The 27,025-nt window shown below is 46.6% G+C and overlaps 1 protein-coding gene across 1 annotated transcript in view; it reads right to left on the bottom strand.

Annotated features, from left to right (window-relative positions):
* RCAN1 (regulator of calcineurin 1) overlaps window positions 1-26,324 on the bottom strand; it is a 167,642-nt gene extending 141,318 nt beyond the window's left edge. The window contains exon 1 of the mRNA XM_082244912.1: window positions 26,054-26,324. Coding sequence (XP_082101038.1) covers window positions 26,054-26,242 — 189 coding nt within the window. The 5' untranslated portion in view covers window positions 26,243-26,324. The remainder of the gene's footprint in view (window positions 1-26,053) is intronic.
* Window positions 26,325-27,025: the final 701 nt, after the last annotated feature.

Raw genomic sequence — 27,025 nt, 5'->3', positions numbered from 1 at the left:
TTTAAGCCAGGGGTTGCTGCGGCTGACATTATATGCAGATCTAAGGACACTTCTTTGATTTAAAACAACGATATTGTTAAAAGAGAAGTATGGCTTCTTGGCGCCTCTGCACTGAGAACCGAGCAATCGAACACCTCCGATCGCTCAGTTCTGACAGCTCCCATAGCAGAGAGCTGCTGACTGTCAGTCACCGCTCTCTGCTCTGCCCCCTCCTCTCTCACTGGAGCGTTGGGCTGTGGAGGGGTGGGAATCGGCCGGCTCAGGCTCTTAGCTGCTCCCTGTGAGGCTGAGCCGGGTGTCGGTTCAGGACCTGGTGGATCCCGACTTCCATTCTCTTGATGACGCGGTGCCTGGACCGACTTCTGTGACCTTCAGCAGGGAGCAGACTTCAGCCCGTTCTCTGCTGAAAACGGGTCACAGGAGTGCAGAACGCACTGCACTCCTGTGATCTGTAGGAGATGTGCAGCCAAACGAGCTTTAGCTGTACATCTCCTTTAGTGTCGGTTCACACTATGGCGATCCGACTTCGGGGGCGACTTGTGAAGTCGTGTGCACCGCGACTTCGGCACGACTTGCACGGACTTCACATAATGGAAGTCAATGCAAGTCGCTCCGATGTCCCCCCCGAAGCAGTACAGGAACTATTTTCTCAGTCGGAGCGACTTGTGTCGCTCCTATTAGAACGGTTCCTGTAGCACAGAATGGACCGCGACTTGTCAGGCTGAACAGTCGCCACCTGACCAGTTGCGGTAGCGTGAACCGGGACTTAAAAGCATTTATGAATAAACATTGCAATTGTTTACTGTCTTCATTCACATAGAAGCCACGATCTGTGCTCCTCAGACCATGAGAAGGACCCCAATGTTAATCGGACCTCCTGTCCTGGCATTTTTACCAAGCAGCATCATCTAAGGTACGCATAAAGACTGTTATAAGATAAGTTCACCTTTTGTAACATGCTACATCTGTATTTAGGGTGTAACATGCTACATCTGTATTTAGGGTGTAACATGCTACATCTGTATTTAGGGTGTAACATGCTACATCTGTATTTAGGGTGTAACATGCTACATCTGTATTTAGGGTGTAACATGCTACATCTGTATTTAGGGTGTAACATGTTACTTTGGAGAAGTTTTCCACACTCCCCTTCCCCCTGGGACAGCGGGCACGGATCCTCTCCCTGCACCCCCGGTCACATTTTTAAAATAGCGCAGTTGTGTGGGACTCCACCTACATGGCCATCTCATTCATTCACAGAGTTCTGCAAGAATGGTCAAACATTCCCATAGACACTCCTAAACCTTGTGGACAGCCTTCCCAGAAGAGTTGAAGCTGTTATAGCTGCAAAGGGTGGGCCAACTCAATATTGAACCCTATGGACTAAGACTGGGATGCCATTAAAGTTCATGTGCATGTAAAGGCAGGCGTCCCAATACTTTTGGTAATATCGTATACTTAGATTTCTGTCCCCCCCTCCTCCCCCTCTGACATTCTTCAAATGACTGTTGGTTGTTCATCCTCATTTGTCTGTTGGTTTTATGGGCTGCTAAGGATGGAAAAAAATTGTAAAGCGATTGAAAGTTTAAACCCTGGGCAGAGTCCAGAAGATTGGGAGAGGTCAATGAATCTCTTGGATGAAAAAATAAACACCAAGTTCATCACAGAGACCCGACCTTCACTCCAGATTAGGGGAAGTGGAAAAAGAATTGTCAGTGCAAAGACACAGCTGGCCAGTAGACCAGAGAAACATGGAAGGTGAACAACCCTGGGGGGGGGGGGGATTTATATATTTATAAAGTATACAGGATTTATATAGCGCCAACAGTTTGTGCAGCGCTTTATAACATGAGGGCAGACAATACAATGCAATACAGGACAGGGGCGTAACTACAGGGGTTGCAATTGCAACCAGGCCCCATGCTCCAGGGGGTCTGTGGGGCTCCCCTGTTCACCTGGATAGGAGGGGGCAGCATGTAGAGAAACCACTGTCCTCCTTTTTCCTCCTGTAGCTGCAGGAGGAGGTTGGTTCCTCTGTATGCCGCCCTCGCCACTCCTTCTATTCAGTTCACTTGTGTTCTGCTGTCTCTGGGCCCCTGTGTGCTCCCCTGGTCCTTCCCCCCCTCTACTGTGCTGACCCGACCCCCCCCCCCCACTGTGCTGACCCGACCCCCCCCCCCCCCACTGTGCTCTCTTCCCTCTCCTGCCGACTGCTGCAGGGATGTGTCACAATAGAGAACCAGGAAGGGGTCGGTAAATATGTAACTTACCAGCTTCTTCCTTCTCTGAATGGACAGAGTCATAGTCAGTGACATTGTAAAGAAAAAAATTTAATAAAAATGATAAAAAAAATACAATTAAAATACCAAAAAATAAAAACTACTGACACCAGTGGGTGAACTTCCAGGATCGCAAAGGTCACACTTGTGACCGGGCCCTGGCAGGAAGGGGGCCCACTGCCACAAGATGGCAGGAAGGGGGCCCACTGTGGGACCGTAATAAAGGACCCCGCAATGAGAGTAAAGGGCCCCAGGATCAGTAGGAAGAGCCCCAGGCTTGAAGGGAAGGGCCCCGGCCAGGGGTCGGGGGGGCTCTTCATGGTTTCTTGCAGCGGGACCCTGAAAGCCCTGAAGCTCTGAGGAAGGGGGGACACCCCGAAACACATAAGCGTTTTTTTTTTAGGTCCACATCCTACCACAGCCTGCATCTACAGAGGATGCTCAGTGGAGATTCTTGGTGGTCCTATTGCACATGTCTGCTCGTGTTTTACATTCGCTTTGTGAGTATAATGTGTATGTCATTTCATTTTTAAAAAATTGTTTTAAAGGTAATGCGCAAGGCTGGTGCGCCCTGTCTATTCCTTTTCTAGATTAACGTACTGCAACGGGGTGAATCCGGTCTTACACCTCATAGCAGGGGAGGACAATTGGAGAGCATGGACATTTTTTAGTAGTAGTAAACAAAAAAAAAAGTTTAAACCATACGATTAAAAAGCTGGCCATTGTAAGCACTCCTGACAGTGAATTACGGTTCATTTCAACCCCGTAATTTACACTTTTGCTGGACAGCTTGGTCTGCATTCAAAAGGTGGAGGAAAGTCTTCGGTGTTGTCCTGGACTCTGAACGCTCCTTCAAACCCCACATCCAATCGCTGTCCAAATCTTGCCGTCTCAGCCTCCGCAACATCTCCAAAATACGCCCCTTTCTAACCAAAGACACAACAAAACTCCTAGTTCACTCCCTGGTCATCTCGCGCCTCGACTACTGCAAATCCCTTCTCATTGGCTTACCTCTACACAGGCTATCGCCCCTTCAATCCATCATGAATGCTGCCGCCAGACTCATCCATCTTACCAATCGCTCAGTGTCCGCTGCTCCTCTCTGTCAAGCCCTCCTCTGGCTTCCGCTCACCCAACAAATTAAATTCAAAATGCTAACATCTTACAAAGCAATCCACAGCTTAGCCCCCAGCTACATCACCAGCCTAGTCTCAAAATACCAACCTAATCGCTCTCTTCGTTCCTCTGAAAACCTCCTGCTCTCTAGCCCCCTCATCACCTCCTCCCATTCTCGTCTCCAGGACTTTTCCAGAGCCTCTCCAATCCTATGGAACTCCTTACCCTTATCTGTCCGATTATCTCCTACTCTATTAGCTTTTAGACGATCTCTGAAAACCCTCCTTTTCAGAGAAGCCTATCCTACCAACACCTAACAAATGTACCTCCATTTTCTCCATCAACCCATCCCCCACAGTTTATCCTTTTGTTTCACTTGACCTTCCCTTCTAGATTGTAAGCTCTAACGAGCAGGGCCCTCTACTTCCTCCTGTTTTGAACTGTATTGTAACTGTATTGTCTTTCCTCACATTGTAAAGCGCTGCGCAAACTGTTGGCGCTATATAAATCCTGTACAATAATAATAATATAATGGCATGCGATTAAAAAAACAAGGAATTCTTCAGGTGAATGCTATCATTACAGTGAATGCCTCCATATAAGTACCGAATACAATATTTTCCATATTGTGGTCTTCTACATTCACTTTGACTCTGAAGCTGGACTCTAGTTTTCCTACATAGTGGTCTTTCGATCCCTGGAAATGTCATCTTTCAGGCGTTTCCTGTCATCTTTCCAGAGCCTCTATTTCCAAAACGGCAAATTATTATATTTCCCTGATGAAATCTGCTAATTTTAGCCAGTATGAGGCAAGCTGGGGATTTATAGAATAGATGTGGAAAGAGGGTGATGTGTCCTTCCATTACTTATATCATTCCCAACCACTTCACACCATGGCTTGTCATCTCCGCCTGCTCTCCTCTCCGGTTTAATGATGGGAATCTTATATGAAGTCACGTTTCACAAGATCGTAACTGCTGTTTGGAAACTGTCATTAAAATTTACAGTAGTGAGCGAGTTTGCTAGGATTATAAAATATAGTCCTTTTCCAGTTTATAAAGCCAACAGGGCTTTAGGTTCTCTACAGCTCTGTGCTGTGAGGAGGTCTATCTCCTGTAAGTGCTGGACAAAAAAAAAAAATATCAACTGTAAACCTCTGCAATACATGAAAAAAGGTTAACAAAAACTAAAGGAATGATCCCTCTATGTTCCTGGTCTCTTCAGCCAGAGTCGCAAGATACTGCAACTTCCGAAACCAGGAGTGACGTACCCTGGACCGGAAGTGACGCAGGTCCAGTCTACCCAATTATTGTGCTCGCCTGAAGTGATGTCAGAGAGGAAGCAGGATACTTCCACTCAATCCGTTCCACCTGGCGCCATCTTGCTACACCTGGGGCATCAGGTGGCCTTTTGGCTAAGATCAAGTGCAGTATCTGACCAGTAGGGGTGCTACTCTGTCATTCTGGCCCTCCAGCAGCTGGAATGTCTGGTGTTTTAGTACCCCTGCTGGTGTGATGAGGGCTCTGAAGGTTAGTACCAGCTGGAACAGAAACCGAGGTGTCCACTGGCTGTTGGGGCACTGGAGTAATTCCCCCGGGAAAACTGGATGGGCCAGTTCCTCCAGGTTTGAATAGATCTACTTTGTCTGGCCATGGGCTGGGAAGGCAGAGAGTCTGCAGTGTCTGTGCCCCCTGGGAGTGGTCGCCCTAGGTGGGCCCTTAATAACACTTGGGTGTGGGACCCTACAGTGTGAAACGGCACATGGTCACAGCCAGAGATGTATAGTAACTAAGTAGGACTACTTCACTACTGTACTTAAAGTGGAGTTCCACCCAAAAGTGGAACTTCCGCTTTAGGTATTCTAACCCCCTGACATGCCACATTTGGCATGTCATTTTTTTTGGGGGGGGGAGCGGGTACCTAGTTTTGACAGGTACCCGCTCCCACTTCCGCTCGGAGCGCCGCGGCGCCCTGAACGGAAGTTCTCCTCTCCCCCTCCCTCCCTGCAATCTTCTGGGACATGTCAGAGGTCCCAGAAGATTGCCGGCCAATCAAGACATGCAGCGCGACTCGCGCATGCGCAGTGGGTACCCGGCTGTGAAGCCGCAAACTGTCACAGCCGGGTGCCCACAGCAGTGATGCCGGCGCCGCCGAGACCAGAAGGAAGAGGATCGAGGCTTCGGGCGGCCGCATCGCTGGACCGTTGGACAGGTGAGTGAAAAGGCTGGAACTCCGCTTTAAGTACCGAAAGGCGGTATCTGTACTTTCCTAGAGTAGAATTTTTTTCTCCTACTCCTACATTTTTTTTTTTGTGCTGCATAGTTACTCGTTACTATTATAAAAATTACCACTGCCAGAACAGTAGATGGCCAGTTTCATGAAGCTCAAAACATGTGTATTATCAGCGCATACGAAAATAAATGCTACTGTATGTATAAATAAAAGCTGCATTTGAAATAATAAAAAACAATATGATGTTCAAACTTTTGACTTCTTTCTTTAATTACTACATAACACAGTACTTGTACTTTTACTTTCAGTACTTGAGTAGCAAAATTTAAAAAAAAACTAATTGCAATACTTAAGTACAAAAAATGTTGAATACTTTAGTACTTCTACTCAAGTCACTTTTTGATCGAGCACTTCCACTTCTACTCAAGTCACTTTTTGATCGAGCACTTCCACTTCTACTCAAGTCACTTTTTGATCGAGCACTTGTACTTTTACTCAAGTATGGGTTTCGAGTACTTTATACAACTCTGATCACAGCACCAAATACTTTTTCTGCACTGCGACTTTTGGCTAAGTCTGGGGCAGTTTTTGTTACCGCACATTGCACAGCCACTTCTTTATTTTTTTTCTCCATCATGTTTTGTCACCTTTCACTTACCTGTGTGTTTTTTTTCTCTCACTAGGATGGAGGGTGGGAGTCCAGGGGTTTGGCCTGACATCTAGGGGAGGGTGTGTGGCCCTCAGACTCCTTCCTCCCCTGACCCGGGGCTTTTGGCTTTCTTCCTGCCACTCTTCCATAAAGGGCAGATTTGTGGAGTACACCACTAATAGTTGTCCTGTGGACAGATTCTTCCTCCTGAGCTGTGGATCTCTGCAGTTCCTCCAGAGTTACCATGGGCTTCTTGGCTGCTTTTCTGATTAATGCTCTCCTTGCCCGGCCTGTCAGTTTAGGTGGACGGCCATGTCTTGGTAGGTTTGCAGTTGTGCCATTCTCTTTCCATTTTCGGATGATGGATTGAACAGTGCTCCATGAGATGTTCAAAGATTGGGATATTTTTTTATAATCTTACCCTGCTTTAAACTTCTCCACAACTTTTATCTCTGACCTGTTTGGTGTGTTCATTGTGCTTCATGATGCGGTTTGTTCACTAAGGTTCTCTAACAAACCTCTGAGGGCTTCAAAGAACAGCTGTATGTATACTGAGATTAAATTACACACAGGTGGACTCCATTTACTAATTAGATGACTTCTGAAGGCAATTGCTTCCACTAGATTTTTGTTAGATGTATAAAGCCCCGTACACACGTACCGATCGTCGGCCGAACGATCGGCCGTCTTTTGTCCAGGGCTGTCATGTCTGTTGAAAACTGCAAAAGACTGCACACGAATTTTGTCGGCCAACAACAGCCGACTGCAGAAGTGATGTCATGTGATGGTTAACTTTCCTTGTCTTTTTTCTTCTCTGAGCATGCCCAGTCTTGCTAATCTGCTGTCTGTCGGCCGAAATCTGTACTGACTGGCGAACAATCGGCCGTTCTGGTGTTGGCCAACAAAAAATTTTAATGCCTGCACGACAGATTCTGTTCGGCCGAAAATGCGCTGTTGTCTGTCGGAAGCATCATACTAACAAGCCTACAATCAGCCGATCGGTCGTCGGCCGAATATTTACGGCCGACAGTCGGTACGTGTGTACGGGGCTTTAGCCTCCGTTCACATTAGGTCGCTCCGACTTCGGGGGCGACCTGTGAAGTGGCGTGCAGCGCGACTTCGTCGCGACTTGCACGGACTTCATAACATGAATATCTATGCAAGTCGCCTCCAGGTCGCCCCGAAGTAGTACAGGACCCTTTTTCTAAGTCGGAGCGACTTGTGTCGCTCCTATTAGAACGGCTCCTGTACTACACTATGGGAGCGACGGTGCACCACTTGTCAGGCTGACCAGTGTGAATGGACAGTTAGAGTAAAGGGGAAAAATACAAATGCAGGCCACACTTTTCAGATATTTAATTGTAAAGAATTTGGAAACCATTTATCATTTTCCTTCCACTTCCCAATTATTGTGTTGGTCGATCACAAAAAATCCTGATAAAATACATTTACATTTTTGGCTATCACATGACAAAATGTGGACAATTTCAAGGGGTATGAATACTTTTTCAAAGCACTGTAAATGGCTGCCAATTTCTATAAAACCCATAGCTGGTCACAGCTTAGCAATGGAGCATCTCAATTACATAAAACCACTTACTAGGGACCAAAATGCATCTCCTTCAATCGTTTTAAAGGTAAACTTAAACTGTAAGCAGAACATAAATGAGTAAATTGAAGGAAAGGGATAGAAGTCAAATATCCATTAACCTTCCCCATGTTAATATTTAATGGCGGAAATGTTGGTTCCTCTGCTTAGTGATATTTTACCTCACAGCTATCGAATGCACTTAGAAGTAGGAGCTGACATTAATGCCTTGAGAGAATCCCTAGAATGAAACGTTGAGTTTTTGTTACATTTCTTTTTAAAAGTAATTTTATTAATGTGATTTTGAAAACTGTTAATATTTTAGAGTATTATATATATATATATATATATATATATATATATATATATATATATATATATATATATATATATATATATATATATATATATATATATAAAAGGGAGGGTGGTGCTTGCAGTAGTGAGTACTCCGATCAGATGTCATGTAGTAAAGGATGCGGCTATCTAACACAGGGAATGATCGAGGCAAAAGATGGGCCAGAAAGATAATATCAACCGCTTCGCATATAGGCTATACCCTCTGAGCTCATTTAACCACTTGACCTCCGGAAGGTTTTACCCCCTGCATGCCAGGGCATTTTTTACTATTCAGCACTGTGCTACTTTAACTGGAAATTGCATGCAATACTGCACACAAATTAAAAAGTTATATCATTTTTTTTACACAAATAGAACTTTTTTTGACGATATTTGTTCACAACTGGGTTGTTTATTCTACAAAACGAAAAAAAAGACCTGAATATTTTGAAAAAAATATATATAATTTTCTACTTTATTACAAAATATATCCAAAAAAGTAAAATTTCTTCATAAAATTTTGGCCAAGATGTATTCTGCTACGTGTCTTCGGTAAAGAAAAAAAAAATCCCAATAAGTGTATAATAATTGGTTTGTATGAAAGTTATAGCGTCTACAAACTATGGTATATAAACAAAAATATAGAAGGCTCGGTTCACACTAGGGCGACCTGTGAGGCGACCTGGTCGCCTCACAGGTCGCTGCAGGTCGCCTCCCATAGGGAAGCTGCGGACCCGTTCTAATAGGAGCGACACAAGTCGCTCCGACCTAGAAAAAGGGTCCGGAGCTTCTTTGGGGCGACCAGGAGGCGACCGCCATAGACTTCAATGTTATGAAGTCCGTGGCGGCCGCTCCGAGGTCGCGGCGCGCTGCTCGCACCGCGACCTCGGAGGTCGCCACCCGAAGTAGCGTCGCGGTAATGTGAACCGGCGCTAAAAAATGTGTTGCGCAGAATAAAAATCTATTAAATATGATAAATATCCTCAATAGATAAACTGGTGCATATACAAATACAATTGGATGAATTCCTAATGATCCTCCTCAATATAAAAGTCTGGTATATATTATTCACCTTGTACATGTTATATTTATCATATTTATATATACCAGACTTTTATATTGAGGAGGATCATTAGGGATTCATCCAATTGTATTTGTATATGCACCAGTTTATCTATTGAGGATATTTATCATATTTAATAGATTTTTATTCTGCGCAACACATTTTTTATATATTTTAGAGTATTTACACTTTTTATGAGAAGTGAAGTGTTTGCGGCATTTTAAAAATCTGGTATTGAAAGGTAGCTCGCAGGAACTCATTATCTTTTTAATATAAACAAAAAGTGCTGCGCAAGTCTAAAAGATTAAATGAAGATCAGATAAACAATAAATTACATATATGTCCATACACATATATGTGTACCCACCCCACAAGTGAAAATTTGAAAAAAAACATGTAAATGAAAAAAAAAAAATAGTGTCCAGAAAATCTTATAAAAAGTGGAGAAGTTCCATATACAAATGAAAATTCCTTAATGAAAATATATATGCGATTGGTCCAAAGGCGATTGGCAAAACGAACCAAAAGAATCCAAAGGGCATGCAGGAAGAGATCCAACTCCTAAGAAAGTTCAGAGAGATCCCACCAATAGAGAAATGGCAGTTTACCAGATTCAATTGACCCCCAAATTAATGGAAAAGCCAAAAAGGTAGCTTTGGGGAAAAGAATCGCAAACAGCACCAAACCAATAATGAAGATCTCCACACACTCCTGGAGGCTGTCACTCTCGACATTAACCATGGATTTGGAAAGAAAGAAGGAACATCAACCAGCAGCAAAAGCCGTTTATGTGTTTCTAAAAATATTTTATCAATTTTGCTGTTGGGTGGTCTTCTCTTTCATCGTCATGTTGGAGACATGAGCAAGAAGACCACGAGATATATATATATATATATAGACAGACATTGACACTTTGCCCATTCCCATAAACCCATATTTTATTCACAATAAAAAAAGAAAAAAAAACATACCAACTGGGAATATGAACAATTTTAAGAAAAAAATAAGGTCATTTTGAATTTGATGGCAACAATTCGTCTCCAAAAAGTTGGGGCAGGGCAAGGAAAAGCTGGCAAAGTAAGTGGTACTAACAAGGAAGAGCTGGAAGAACATTTGCAAATAATTAGGCAACAGGCCAGTAAAATCAGTGTGACCTGCTGTCACTCACCACAGAATTTATGACCCTTTGCTATCAGCATAAAAGAGTCAACCACGCTATAGTGTAGTAAAAAAAAGGAGGTCGCGGTGCGAAGTAGCGTCGCTTGTATGTGAATGGGGCCTAAATCTCCTTTATTTTAAATGTAAAAAAAATTAAAAAAATAAAATAAATAAAAAAAGATAAAAAAAAAAAAAACTGGGCAGATAACTTGATATGGGTAATGTAAATGTTTACATATGATTGATCTTGTTTAAATATTGATTGGTTTAGTATCATATTTTAGGTGGTCAGTAAAATGTGCTGTGACAGTAAATAGTCTGTTTAGTCAGAAAAAAATTTAAAAAAATAAAAAAAAAAGTTGTAAGCAGTCGGCAACTCTGCTGTGCCTGCTTGGATGTACCCGGAATGTATTTATATATGGCAGAGTTTACCGCTTAGAAGCCGTCCCGCGCACATACTGTGGCAGGGTGGCCGCTCTGTGCCGGCAGGACTCACCAATCATTCGGCAAAAAGGCAGAACAAGGCACACTGCTGTTCAGTGAAAGGGGAATGTACTGATCCTGTGTTCCTGCAAAGCAGGAACACGGATCTCTGTCTTTCCCCAATCAAAGCACATCCCCCACAGTTAGTAACCACTCCCAAGGAACACATTAAATCCCTTGATCGCCCCCGATGTTATCCCCTTCCCTGCCAGTGTCATTAGTACAGTGACAGAGCATATTTTTTAGCACTGATCACTGTATTAGTGTCAATGGTCCCCAAAAAAGTGTCAAAAGTGGCAGTAAGGTGTCCGATTTGTCTGCCACAATATCGCAGTCCCGCTATAAGTCGCTAAATCGCACTGATTACTAGTTAAAAAAAAAAAATTCCCATAGATTGTAGAAGCTATAGCTTTTGCGCAAACAAACCAATCAATATACATATATTGGGATTTTTTTTTTACCAAAAACATGTAGCAGAATGCATATTGGCCTAAAATGATGAAATTTTTTTTTTTTTTTTTTAATTGGATGTGTTTTACAGCAGAAAGTAAAAAATATATATTTTTTTTTTTTTCAAAATCGTCACCCATTTATTTAGCACAAAAAATAAAAAAACGCAGAGGTGATCAAATACCACTAAAATTAAGCTCTACTTGTGGGGGGGGGGAAGAATATACATGTTGGTACAGTGTCGCACGCCTGCGCAATTATCAGTTAAAGTAACGCAATGGCGTATTGCAAAAAATGGTCTGGTCATGAAGGGGGGGTTAACCTTCCGGAGCTGAAGTGGTTAAACTGAAAGCTCAGTTGGGCTTTAAAATATTGACCAGAAGATAGTCAATGTGCTTAGATAACAAAAGAAAAAAAAATACACAGGAGTGAAAAACCTAGAGAGGCAATGGTATCAGGCAGCAAGTCCAACACCGCAGTCCAATACGAGCCGCAGGAAGTATTATAGTACTGTAAAATGTTCACTTAGCACCCTCTAGTGGTCAGATCTCTATACTTTTACTATGCATCATTCTTAACCACTTCTGGACCGGAAGATTTTCCCATTTAATGACCAGGCCATATTTTGCGATTCGGCACTGCGTTACTTTAACGGAAAATTGCGTGGTCGTGCAATATTGTACCCAAAAAAATTGATGTTCTTTTTTCCCCACAAATAGAGCTTTCTTTTGGTGGTATTTGATCACCTGTGCAATTTATATTTTTTGCGCTATAAACAAAAAAAGAGCAACAATTCTGAAAAAAAAATAAAAATAAAAACATTTTTCACTTTCTGCTATATAACATTCTCAAAAAAAAAAAAATTTAAAAATCTAATTTTTTTAACATTTTAGACCAATGGTAAAAAAAAAAATTTAAAATAAGCGCATTTCCGCAAAAGTTATTGAGTCTACTAACTATGGGAAAGATTTATGTCATTTTTATTGTATGTTTTTTTTTTTTTTTTTACTAGTAATGGCAGCGATCTGCGATTTCTAGTGGGACTGTGACAGATCGGACCCCTAACTGCCATTTTTGACACTTTTGGAGGGACCAGTGACACTACTACAGTAATCAGTGCTAAAAATATGCACTGTTACTGTAATAATGTCACTGGCAGGGAAGGGGTTAACATTGTGGGTGATCAAGGGGTTAAATGTGAGCCTAGGGGAGTGATTCTAACTGTGGGGGGGCGTGGCTTGTGGAATGACCATAGAGACCTGTGTTCCTATATAGAAGGATCACAGGGGCTCTATGATCATTCCACGGAGAAGAACAGTCAGCTGTGTTTACAACAGCCAACCGTCCTCTCTCAGCGGGGAACGATCGCGGGTGTCAGGCGGCCACCTGGCCAGTGCATCGGCTTCCCCGCTGCCGAGTGGGGGGGAGGGAGAGCGCCCCTGGCGACGCGGGCTGGCCCCCTAGCTGCAGGCGTGCGACCGACGTAGGTCTACGTCAGTTTGCGCAGGAGGGCCGCAGTAAAAAGGCGGCGGGCGGTCAGGAAGTGGTTAAAGGAGTTGTAAAGGCAGAAGGTTTTTATTTTAATGTATTCTATGCATTAAGATTAAAAACCTTCTGCGTGCAGCAGCCTCCCCAGCACCCCCTAATACTTACCTGAGCCCCATCTCTCTCCAGCGATGTCTAGGAGTGTCTCTCCCTCCTGATTGGCTAAGACACAGCCACACCACCATTGGCTACCTCTGCTGTCAATGTCAGTCAGCCAGCCAACCAGGAGAGAGGGGGGCCGGGCTGCCGCTCCGTGTCTGAATGGACACAGGGAGCTGTGACTCGGCTCGGGTGTCCCCATAAGCAAGCTGCTTGCTGTGGGGGCACTGAACAGGAGGGAGGGGCCAGGAGCACAGAAGAGGGACCAGAGAAGAGGAGGATCGGCGCTGCGCTGTGCAAAACCAACTGCACAGAGGAGGTAAGTAGAACATGTTTGTTATTTTTATTTAAAAAAAAAAAAACTTTACAATCACTTTACCCACTTGCTGACCAGCCAACGCACATATATCTGTATGGCCAGAGGGGGAGCCAATCAGCAGGTCCGGCGGCCGCCTGCGATCGCTCCCCATAGAGATCGAATGGCGGTCTGCCGATGTAAACAAGGCAGATCCCTGTTCTGTCACAGAAGAACACAGTGATCCTTCTATTCAGGAATACAGATCTCTATGTTCCATCTAGTGATTCTATCCCCCATACAGTTAGAAAGCACTCCCTAGGGACACACTTAACCCCCTGATCACCCCTGGTGTTAACCCCTTCCCTGCCAGTGTCATTAGTACAGTAACAGTGCATATTTTTAGCACTGATTACTGTAGTATCGTCATGGGTCCCCTCAAAAGTGTCAATTAGGTGTCCGATCTCTCTGCCGTAATGTCGCAGTCACGGGGAAAAAAAAAAATAAAAAATCGCTGATCGCCATTATTACTAGTAAAAAAAAATAAAAATGCCATAAATCTATCCCCTAGTTTGTAGACGCGATAACTTTTGCGCAAACCAATCAATATACACTTATTGGGATTTTTTTTTACCAAAAATACATGGCAGAACACATATTGGCCTAAAATATTTAAAAAAATTAAATTTTTTTACATTTTTTTTATTGGATGCGTTTTATAGCAGAAAGTAAAAAATATTGATTTTTCCAGAATTGTTTTTTTTTTTCTTTTTTTTTATAGCACAAAAATAAAAACTGCACAGGTGATCAAACACCACCAAAAGAAAACTCTTTTTGTGGGGAAAAAAAGGACATTTTATTTGGGTACAGTGTCGTACGACAGCGCAATTGTCAGTTAAAGTAATGCAGTGCCGTATTGCAAAAAATGGCCGGGTCATTAAGGGGGAAAAAACCTTACAGGGCTGAAGTTCATGTAAAGGCAGGTGTCCCAATATGTTTGACAATAGTTTATGTATTGATCATTTCATATCGGTCTGTCTATCTATGCAACTAATTCTTGATCTCTCTCTATATTTCTATATCTTTTGATATCCAACTAATATTTGATCTCTATATACAGTATCTCGCAAAAGTGAGTACACCCCTCACATTTTTTGTAAATATCTTATTATATCTTTTCATGTGACAACACTGAAGAAATGACACTTTGCTACAATGTAAAGTAGTGAGTGTACAGCTTGTATAACAGTGTAAATTTGCTGTCCCCTCAAAATAACTCAATACACAGCCATTAATGTCTAAACCGCTGGCAACAAAAGTGAGTACACCCCTAGGCGAAAATGTCCAAATTGAGCCCAGGTAGCCATTTTCGCTCCCCAGTGTCATGTGTCTCGTTAGTGTTACAAGGTCCCAGGTGTGAATGGGGATCAGGTGTATTAAAATTGGTGTTATCGCTCTCACTCTCTCATACTGGTCACTGGAAGTTCAACATGGCACCTCATGGCAAAGAACTCTCTGAGGATCTGAAAAAAAATAATTATTGCTCTACATAAAGATATAAAGATGGTCTAGGCTATTAGAAGGTTGCCAAGACCCTGAAACTGAGCTGCAGCACAGTGGCCAAGACCATACAACAGTTTAACAGGACAGGTTCCACTCAGAACAGGCCTCGCCATGGTTGACCAAAAAAGTTGAGTGCGCCTGCTCAGCGTCATATCCAGAGGTTGTCTTTGAGAAATAGAGGTATGAGTGCTGCCAGCATTGCTGCAGAGGTTGAAGGGGTGGGGGGTCAGCCTGTCAGTGCTCCGACCATACGCCGCACACTGCATCACATTGGTCTGGATGGCTGTCGTCCCAGAAGGAACCTCTTCTAAAGATGATGCAGAAGAAAGCCTGCAAACAGTTTGCTGAAGACAAGCAGACTAAGGACATGGATTACTGGAACCATGTCCTGTGGTCTGATGAGACCAAGATAAACTTATTTGGTTCAGATGGTGTCAAGCGTGTGTGGTGGCAATGAGGTGAGGAGTACAAAGACAAGTGTTTCTTGCCTACAGCCAATCACGGTGGTGGGAGTGTCATGGTCTGGCACTGCCAGCACTGGAGAGCTACAATTTATTGAGGGAACCATGAATGCCAACATGTACTGTGACATACTGAAGCAGAGCATGATCCCCTCCCTTCGGAGACTGGGCCGCAGGGCAATATTCAAACATGATAACGACCCCAAACACACCTCCAAGATGACTACTGTATTGCTAAAGAAGCTGAGGGTAAAGGTGATGGACTGGCCAAGCATGTCTCCAGACCTAAACCCTATTGAACATCTATGGGGCATCCTCATACGGAAGGTGGAGGAGCTCAAGGTCTCCAACATCCACCAGCTCCGTGATGTCGTTATGGAGGAGTGGAAGAGGACTGCAGTGGCAACTTGTGAAGCTCTGGAGAACTCCATGCCCAAGAGGGTTAAGGCAGTGATGGAAAATAATGGTGGCCACACAAAATATTGACACTTTGGGCCCAATTTGGACATTTTCACTTAGGGGTGTACTAATTTTTGTTGCCAGCGGTTTAGACATTAATGGCTGTGTGTTGAGTTATTTTGAGGGGACAGCAAATTTACACTGTTATACAAGCTGTACACTACTTTACATTGTAGCAAAGTGTCATTTCTTCAGTGTTGTCACATGAAAAGATAGAATAAAATATTTACAAAAATGTGAGGGGTGTACTCACTTTTGTGAGATACTGTATCTATCTTATGATATCTATCGGTCTTACATTATATATCTGTCTATTTATCTTATACTTGGTATCTATTGATCGTTTGATAATTGATATCTATCTAATAATTGATCTCTGTTTATCTTATACTGTATATAATGATATCTATAGATCGTTTGATATATATTCATATTATATTTGATATCTGTCTATTTATATTATATTTGATATCTGTTTATCTTGCTATATATCTCCTGATCATTTGATATGTCTATCACTCTAATATTTGATATGTATCCATCGTAAAGGATATAGGTATGTTTGGAGCTGGCACCTACATTGATACATCTTAGATTTCATACTCCCCGTTTCCTATTCTATCGACATGCCATGCGATAACTTGTATCCGCTGTCTGCACTTCCTGAGCTCTCACACACAATGGGCTCTCTCCGCTCCTAACCATCATCACACCTATCAATTTACAGCAAGCAGCATTTCCAGCATCTGTTGCCATGGCAACCCGTTACACTGTCCTGACATGCACTTATCAATAAATATACCCAGCATGCCACAGTACAAGACAACTATCTGCCTCTATTCCAAGACTATCTCAGGGGTACACAGGGGGAACGGGTGAAAATATATTCTGCTCCAGACCAGACGCACAGGAAATAAAATGATCCTGCAATGGTTTGTACATATGCCAGAACTAATTGATTTTTTTTTTTTTTTAAATTTTGGTTAAAGTGGGCAAGTGTTAGAAGCCCTGTCAGATTGTTACTGCTATCCAGGGCTCCATTAGAGAGATTACCCCTCACTTCCTGTCAACAGGGAGGGTGAAGAACTCTCTAACACAGGGCTCGACAAACCCTGGGCGCCAGGTCACATTGGCCACTAGAATGAGCGGCCTGGCACCTAGGCTACACTGCGGCGGGTGTCTTGTCGTCAGACGTCCCAAGTCTACCACGGGGTGCGGACACCCGCAAGTGCCTCACGATGTCCCAGCTGTCTGTGTCAGCTGTGACAGAACGGAGCCGATGCTTCCAGTGTAGTTCCGGCTCCGTCCATCAGCACAACCAGCCAGCAGTACCCACAGCACTACCAGCCAGCAGTACCACTGACAGCACTACCAGCCAGCACTACCCAAAGCAGTACCAGCCAGCACTACCCGCCAGCACTACCCGCCAGCACTACCCGCCAGCACTACCCGCCAGCACTACCCGCCAGCAGTACCAGTCAGCACTACCCGCCAGCAGTACCAGTCAGCACTACCCGCCAGCAGTACCAGTCAGCACTACCCGCCAGCAGTACCAGTCAGCACTACCCGCCAGCAGTACCAGTCAGCACTACCCGCCAGCAGTACCAGTCAGCACTACCCGCCAGCAGTACCAGTCAGCACTACCCGCCAGCAGTACCAGCCAGCAGTACCAGCCAGCAGTACCCGCAGCAGTACCAGCCAGCAGTAAGTCACATGTGCTAAGGGGGCAACTTGCCCCCAGCACATAATTGTACATATATCTCAGCATGTGCAGCGTTTCTGTCTCCTACCACAATGACCACTTAAAAATCACTGAATTGGTCATAGTGGTTGGTGTGTTCCTCTAATATCACTCAGAAGAAGTAAACAAAGTACACACGGGTCGAATGCCAGGCAACATCACCCAGATCATTAAAAACTGGCTGCCATTGGGCCCGTGTGTATGGCAGCCAGTCTGACAGAAGCCGGCCATTCGGCATGCGCAAAAAAAAATGGCTCCTAGATTTCAAGCAAATTTGTCAAGCCCTGCTCTAACAGCAATGCAGATGTTATTTTTAGTGAATGAAAAGGCTAGAACCCCTGTCAGATTTTTATTTCTGTCCGTGTTCTTATTTCTCTCCGTGTTCTTATTTCTCTCCGTGTTCCGGTTGCTGATTTGTCCTTAATTTTCCATCTGGTCACAATGCTGTCAGCAGGAGAGGAAGCAAAAGGAAAATCTCTCTAACAGGACCCTGAATAGCAGTAAAAACCTGGCAGGGATTCTAATCCACCACACTATCCCAAACTACAAAAAACATATCTGGTTTGGGATACACAATACAAAATGAGACTCTTCCATTATATGTGCTTTTAGGCACACAGAAGACAGACAGTATACTATGTACCGTATAAAAAAACTTTGCTCTGCAGATAACTGAAAGCTAAACTCTGGGCACAAGCTCTCACTTAAAATGTATTCCTTGAAGCCGCAAAAGGATAGAAAATCACTTTCTGAGCACCAAATGCCTATGCAAGCCCAGATATTACCTTGTAAAAGAAGTAGTGACATTGTCATTGTGCTGCACCTAGCCAATGCAGACAGCAGAGCTGTGGGAGGAGCCCTGCAGGCCCCACCCACTACAGCCTGCTTGCAGAAAACTACAGGAGGGGCGGAGACAAGACCAGTCACCCTGCACAAGGAGAGAGAGCCGCAGCGAGCGGTCTTTATCCCAGGAAGCTCCTGCACAGAGGGAAAGTCTCACACTGGATTACTGCACAGATCTGGGGGAAATACACGAAGCACACCAAGAGTCAAGAAGAATACACATGATGAACGGATATGGACGATATTTGTTTAGCCTACAGTTCAGCTGTGGTTTATGCCATAATATATTTTTATGCTTATCATTTATTATCACAGTATGACAGACCTAACTGACAAACTAAGCCCTCCAGCACTGAGCTGCCACCGTTCTCGCTGGTCACAGGCGCTTCCATCTTTCACAAGACTTCCTTCCCGGATCAATCTCTCCAGCTGCGATGACATCACTGCTGCGCAGGCACACAGGAGTCGCATCACGGCACAGAGGGGTGCCATAAATGCACACTGAGCTGCACATGCACAGCACAGTGTACATTACAGCTGGCTGTCATGCGAGTTTAAAGCGGTTGTATCCCGTGTAAAAAAAAAAAAAAAAAAAAAAACCCTGCAGGACAATGGCATAATGTGCTAGTATGGATCGCATACTAGAACATTAAGAAATACTTACCTTAGAACGAAGCCCCCACAAGGTCGCCCTGACACCGCTGAGGGAGCCGACATGTTCCCTCTGCGTCTCTTCCGGGTTCGGCGGCTCTGGCGCTGTGATTGGCCAGAGCAGCGATGACGTCACTCCCATGCATGCGCGTGGGAGTTCACTTTCCAGCAAGGAGCTCTGAAGGTTAGGCAAGATACACCAGACCTTCAGAGTGCATGCGCCGCTGGTGTCAGCGGCTGCATGCAGGGCGAATATCTCCTAAACCGTGCAGGTATAGGAGATATTAATTTTACCTACAGGTAAGACCTTATTATAGGCCTTATTATAGGCTTACCTGTAGGTAAAAATGAAAAAGGAGTATACTACGGCTTTAACCACTTAAGCCCCGGAAGATTTTACCCCCTTTCTGACCAGGGGGGTATTTTGCGATTCGGCACTGCGTGACTTTAACGGACAATTGCGCGGTCATGCGACGCTGTACCTAAACGAATTTGGCGTCCTTTTTTTCCCACAAACAGAGCTTTCTTTTGGCGGTATTTGATCACCTGTGCGATTTTTTGATCATGCGCTATAAACAAAAAAAGAGCGTAAATTTTGCAAAAATAGCAATATTTTTCCCTTTTTTTTTATATGAAATTCCCCCCAAAAAAAATGTAAAAATCAAAATTTTTTAACATTTTCGGCCAATTTGTTTTATGCTACCTATGTTTGGTAAAAAAAAAATTGCAAAAAGCGTATTTTGATTGGTTTGCGCAAAAGTTATTGCGTTTACTAACTAAGGGAAAGATTTTTGTCATTTTTGTTGTTTTTTTTTTTAACGCGTAATGGCGGCGATCTGCGATTTTTTTTTGCGGTACTGCGACATTGCGGCGGACAGATCGGACCCTTGACTGACATTTTTGACACTTTTGGGGTTACCAGTGACATTTCTACAGTAATCAGTGCTATATATATGCACTGTTACTGTAAAAATACACTGGTAGCGAAGGGGTTAACTTTATTTGAGAGGGAGGGGCTGTGTGTGTCCCTAGGGGCGTGATTCTAACTGTGATTGGCTGTGGCTTCAGCTGCATGCAGAGTGATCAACGGATCTACATAGTAGATCCATATGATCAGCTCTCATACAGAGGGGAGAATGACAGGCAGCTTGTTTACACAAGCTGCCTGACTTTCTCCCTCTCCCCCGCCGATCGCAGAGTGGCCGGCGGACATCGGGTCCGCCGGTCACATGCGCGGGGGGGTCCGTGACCACGCGGGAGCGCGCCTCCGGCGGCGCGCGCTCGCTCCCTAGACCCTCACAAGCTAGTGACGTAGCCCTACGTCACTTTGCCTGTGAGGGGCTGACCGCCGCCGTAGATAGTCGTGCGGCGGTCGGCAAGTGGTTAATACCACTTTAAGGGCCAGTTCACACCAAAGAAATGCAGTCCAAATGCGTTCTGGATGCTTTTTTTTGCATGCGCATTTTTTGATGCGTTCAAGCATTTTTCCCCCTCTTTTTTCTTCACTTAGGGACATGTGTGTTCCGATGCATTTTACTGGGTTCCAGTACAGTGCAGAAAAAAAAAATGCAGCATGTTTGACATTGAAAACCATATACCCTACTATCCATGCATTTTTGATGCAGAAAAAAAAAAGCGCACTGGACCGCATGTGGTGTGAACTGACCCTAAAGGGTAACTCTACTTTTGTGGGGGAAAAAAAGGCAAACAAAGAAAAAAAAATGTTAGCGTATCCTAGAGCTGCACGATTCTGGATAAAATGAGAATCACAATTTTTTTGGCTTAGAATAAAGATCACGATTCTCGGCGAAACTTCATCTTTTACATTATACAAAGAAATGAGGCTAACTTTACTGTTTAGTTATCTTTTTTTTTTTTTTGAAAGACCGCTGTGCAAATACAGTGTGACATAAAATATTGCAACGACTGCCATTTTATTCTCTAGGGTCTCTGCTAAAATATATATATATATATATATATATATATATATATATATATATATATATATATATACATATATACACACACACACACACACATATATATATATATATATATATATATATACACTGCTCAAAAAAAATGAAAGGAACACTTTGAAAAAACATCAGATCTCAATGGGGAGAAATATCATGCTGGATATCTATACTGCTATGGACTGGGTAATGTGTTAGGAACCAAAGAATGCCACATCATTTGATGGAACTGAAAATGATCAACCTACAGAGGGATGAATTCATAGACACCCCAATAATCAAAGTGAAAAAATTAAACAGTGGTGTAGTCTATTTTGCTGAAATTTCATTGCAGCAACTCAAAATGGTCCTCAGTAGTTTGTATGGCCCCCTATGTGCTTCTATGCATGCCTGGCAACATTGGGGCATGCTGCTAATGGGACGAGGGATGGTGTCCTTGGGTATTTCCTCCCAGGTCTGGACCAGAGCATCACTGAGCTTCTGAACAGACTGAGGTGCAACCTGACAGGGTCAGATGGACTGAAATATAATGTCCCAGAGGTTTTCTATTGGATTTAGGTCAGTGTGGGGGCCATTCAATGATATCAATTCCTTCATCCTCCAGGAACTGGCTGCATACTCTCATCACATGAGGCTGGGCATTATTGTGCACCAGGAGGAACCCAGGATCCACTGCACCAGCGTAGGGTCTGACAATGGGTCCAAGGATTTCATACCTAATGGCAGTCAGGGTGCCATTGTCTAGCCTGTAGAGGTCTGTGCCTCCCTCCATGGATATGCCACCCCAGACCGTCACTGACCCACCACCAAACCAGTCATGCTGAACAATGTTACAGGCAGCTCTAACGTTCTCCATGGCTTCTCCAGACCCTTTCATGTCTATCACATGTATGTGCTCAGGGTGAACCTGCTCTCATCTGTGAAAAGTACACAGTGCCAGTGGGGGACCTGCCAATTCTGGTGTTCAATGGCCCCTCTCCTTTGTACACAGCCCCCCCCCCCCAGTACACAGTTAACCCCTTCTCCTCAGTACACAGCCCCCCCCCAGTACACAGTTAACCCCCTCTCCTCTGTACACGTCTCACCCCCAGTAAACAGTACACCCCCTCTCCTCTGTACACTGCTCCCCACCCCCCAGTATACAGTACACCCTCTCTTCAGTACACAGCCCCCCCCCCCAGTACACCCCCTCTCCTCTGTACACGCCTCACCCCCAGTATACAGCACACCCCCTCTTCTCTGTACAAAGCCCCCCCCCCCCAGTATACAGTACAACCCCTCTTCTCTGTACACAGCCCCCCCCCCCAGTATACAGCACACCCCCTCTCCTCTGTACACAGCCCCCCCCAGTATACAGCACACCCCCTCTTTTCTGTACACAGCCCCCCCCCAGTATACAGTACAACCCCTCTCCTCTGTACACTGCCCCCCCCAGTATACAGTACACCCCTCTCCTCTGTACACTGCCCCCCCCCCCAGTATACAGTACACCCCTCTCCTCTCTACACTGCCCCCCCCCAGTATACAGTACACCAATCTCCTCTCTACACAGCCCCCCCCCCCCCCCAGTATACAGTACACCCCTCTCCTCTGTACACTGCCCCCCCCCCCCAGTATACAGTACACCCCCTCTCTTCTGTACACAGCCCCCCCATATACAGTACACCCCCTCTCCTCTGTACACAGCCCCCCCCCCCATATACAGTATACCCCTCTCCTCTGTACACAGCACCCCCCCCAGTATACAGTACACCCCTCTCCTCTGTACACTGCCCCCCCCCCAGTATACAGTACACCCCTCTCTTCTGTACACAGCCCCCCCCATATACAGTATACCCCTCTCCTCTGTACACAGCCCCCCCCCCCCAGTATACAGTACACCCCTCTCCTCTGTACACTGCCCCCCCCAGTATACAGTACACCCCCTCTCTTCTGTACACAGCCCCCCCAGTATACAGTACACCCCTCTCCTCTGTACATAGCCCCCCCCCCCCCAGTATACAGTACACCCCTCTCCTCTGTACACAGCCCCCCCCCCCAGTATACAGTACACCCCTCTCCTCTGTACACTGCCCCCCTCCAGTATACAGCCCCCCCCCAGTATACAGTACACGCCTCTCCTCTGTACACAGCACCCCCCCCCCTCATATACAGTACACCCCCCAGTATACAGTACACCCCCTCTCCTCTGTACACAGCCCCCCAGTATACAGTACACCCCCTCTCCTCTGTACACAGCCCCCCAGTATACAGTACACCCCTCTCCTCTGTATACAGCCCCCCCCCCAGTATACAGTACACCCCTCTCCTCTGTACACTGCCCCCCCCCCTCAGTACACCCCTCGCCTCTGTACACAGCCTCCCCTCCCAGTATACAGCCCCCCCAGTATACAGTACACGCCTCCCCTCTGTACACAGCACCCCCCCCCTCATATACAGTACACCCCCCCAGTATACAGTACACCCCTCTCCTCTGTACACTGCCCCCCCTCCAGTATACAGCCCCCCCCCAGTATACAGTACACGCCTCTCCTCTGTACACAGCACCCCCCCCTCATATACAGTACACCCCCCAGTATACAGTACACCCCCTCTCCTCTGTACACAGCCCCCCAGTATACAGTACACGCCTCTCCTCTGTACACAGCACCCCCCCCCCTCATATACAGTACACCCCCCAGTATACAGTACACCCCCTCTCCTCTGTACACAGCCCCCCAGTATACAGTACACCCCCTCTCCTCTGTACACAGCCCCCCAGTATACAGTACACCCCTCTCCTCTGTATACAGCCCCCCCCCCAGTATACAGTACACCCCTCTCCTCTGTACACTGCCCCCCCCCCTCAGTACACCCCTCGCCTCTGTACACAGCCTCCCCTCCCAGTATACAGCCCCCCCAGTATACAGTACACGCCTCTCCTCTGTACACAGCACCCCCCCCCCTCATATACAGTACACCCCCCCAGTATACAGTACACCCCTCTCCTCTGTACACTGCCCCCCTTCCAGTATACAGCCCCCCCCCAGTATACAGTACACGCCTCTCCTCTGTACACAGCACCCCCCCCCCCTCATATACAGTACACCCCCTCTCCTCTGTACACAGTCCCCCAGTATACAGTACACCCCTCTCCTCTGTACACTGCCCCCCCCAGTATACAGTACACCCCTCTCCTCTGTACACTGCCCCCCCCCCAGTATACAGTACACCCCTCTCCTCTCTACACTGCCCCCCCCCCAGTATACAGTACACCAATCTCCTCTCTACACAGCCCCCCCCCCCCAGTATACAGTACACCCCTCTCCTCTGTACACTGCCCCCCCCCCCCCAGTATACAGTACACCCCCTCTCTTCTGTACACAGCCCCCCCATATACAGTACACCCCCTCTCCTCTGTACACAGCCCCCCCCCATATACAGTATACCCCTCTCCTCTGTACACAGCACCCCCCCCAGTATACAGTACACCCCTCTCCTCTGTACACTGCCCCCCCCCCCAGTATACAGTACACCCCTCTCTTCTGTACACAGCCCCCCCCATATACAGTATACCCCTCTCCTCTGTACACAGCCCCCCCCCCAGTATACAGTACACCCCTCTCCTCTGTACACTGCCCCCCCCAGTATACAGTACACCCCCTCTCTTCTGTACACAGCCCCCCCAGTATACAGTACACCCCTCTCCTCTGTACATAGCCCCCCCCCCCCAGTATACAGTACACCCCTCTCCTCTGTACACAGCCCCCCCCCCCCAGTATACAGTACACCCCTCTCCTCTGTACACTGCCCCCCTCCAGTATACAGCCCCCCCCCCAGTATACAGTACACGCCTCTCCTCTGTACACAGCACCCCCCCCCCTCATATACAGTACACCCCCCAGTATACAGTACACCCCCTCTCCTCTGTACACAGCCCCCCAGTATACAGTACACCCCCTCTCCTCTGTACACAGCCCCCCAGTATACAGTACACCCCTCTCCTCTGTATACAGCCCCCCCCCCAGTATACAGTACACCCCTCTCCTCTGTACACTGCCCCCCCCCCCCTCAGTACACCCCTCGCCTCTGTACACAGCCTCCCCTCCCAGTATACAGCCCCCCCAGTATACAGTACACGCCTCCCCTCTGTACACAGCACCCCCCCCCCTCATATACAGTACACCCCCCCAGTATACAGTACACCCCTCTCCTCTGTACACTGCCCCCCCTCCAGTATACAGCCCCCCCCCAGTATACAGTACACGCCTCTCCTCTGTACACAGCACCCCCCCCCTCATATACAGTACACCCCCCAGTATACAGTACACCCCCTCTCCTCTGTACACAGCCCCCCAGTATACAGTACACGCCTCTCCTCTGTACACAGCACCCCCCCCCTCATATACAGTACACCCCCCAGTATACAGTACACCCCCTCTCCTCTGTACACAGCCCCCCAGTATACAGTACACCCCCTCTCCTCTGTACACAGCCCCCCAGTATACAGTACACCCCTCTCCTCTGTATACAGCCCCCCCCCCAGTATACAGTACACCCCTCTCCTCTGTACACTGCCCCCCCCCCCTCAGTACACCCCTCGCCTCTGTACACAGCCTCCCCTCCCAGTATACAGCCCCCCCAGTATACAGTACACGCCTCTCCTCTGTACACAGCACCCCCCCCCCCCTCATATACAGTACACCCCCCCAGTATACAGTACACCCCTCTCCTCTGTACACTGCCCCCCCTCCAGTATACAGCCCCCCCCCAGTATACAGTACACGCCTCTCCTCTGTACACAGCACCCCCCCCCCCTCATATACAGTACACCCCCCCAGTATACAGTACACCCCCTCTCCTCTGTACACAGTCCCCCAGTATACAGTACACCCCTCTCCTCTGTATACAGCCCCCCCCCCCCCAGTATACAGTACACCCCTCGCCTCTGTACACAGCCTCCCCTCCCAGTATACAGCCGCCCCCCCCCAATATACAGTACACCCCCTTTCCTCTGTACACACCCCTCCCCCATGTAGCACACACTCCCCCCTCCCCCATACAGATATGTCGCTGTCACTCACCCTGCAGCGGCCATCATAGAACAGGCTGGGCTCCAGGTTGCAGCAGATGACGGCGCTGGGCAGGGATCGCAGATCGATGTCCTTCATATCGATATCCAGGAAATCCCAGTCGTTGGCGTCCACATGGGGCCCCGGGCCCTCAGAGCACACTCCTAGGTGAGCCGCCAGTTCCCGCAGGGCTTGCTCCATGACGTCACTAGCAGCAGGACATGGACCGCACACACGTCACTATTCCTGATGGGAAGGAGGACCGGATGCGGCGCTCATCGCTCTCCCCTCTCCCCGATACAATGTATCGACTTCTGACACTGCAATGACGTCACGTGCCCAGGCTCAGGGCGCAGCGCCACCTGCTGGAGGGTTCATTGCTGCAGCGGACCTGTCACCAGGCGGCATGGCAGATCTGATGTATGGCCTGATTGGATGGAAAATCTGTCAGTATCATGGCTTAGCCAGGTTGTGAACATTCACCATTGTTTACCTGACTCTGGCTGTGTATAGAAGTCATCTGAGTTATGCGATGCAGGAACGCACACAAACGCATCGCCCATTTGTAGGCATGACATTATGGTGAGATGTGATATAAAAAAAGGTGCTTCCACTTCTCTGGTGAGATTTATGGGCATGGGGGGATCATTGAGATAAATAGAATGCCCTAAATGTGGCGTCTTAACACCGCTCCTGTATAGACGTGAACAGACCCGAAATATCCAACGCCAGCCAGAACCTCATCCAGTGCCAGCCAGAACCTCATCCAGTGCCAGCCAGAGCCTCATCCAGTGCCAGCCAGTGCCTCATCCAGTGCCAGCCAGAACCTCATCCAATGCCCCATCCAGTGCCAGCCAGAACCTCATCCAGTGCCAGCCAGAACCTCACCCAGTGCCAGGCCAGTACCTCATCCAATGCCCCATCCAGTGCCAGCCAGAACCTCATCCAGTGCCAGCCAGAACCTCGTCCAGTGCCAGCCAGAAC

Source organism: Pelophylax lessonae (genome assembly GCF_965119305.1).
Source record: "Pelophylax lessonae genome assembly, chromosome: 2".
In the NCBI taxonomy this organism is placed as follows: domain Eukaryota; kingdom Metazoa; phylum Chordata; class Amphibia; order Anura; family Ranidae; genus Pelophylax; species Pelophylax lessonae.
Note: the sequence above shows the minus strand (reverse complement) of the source record. Positions and strands in the feature narration are given on the sequence as shown.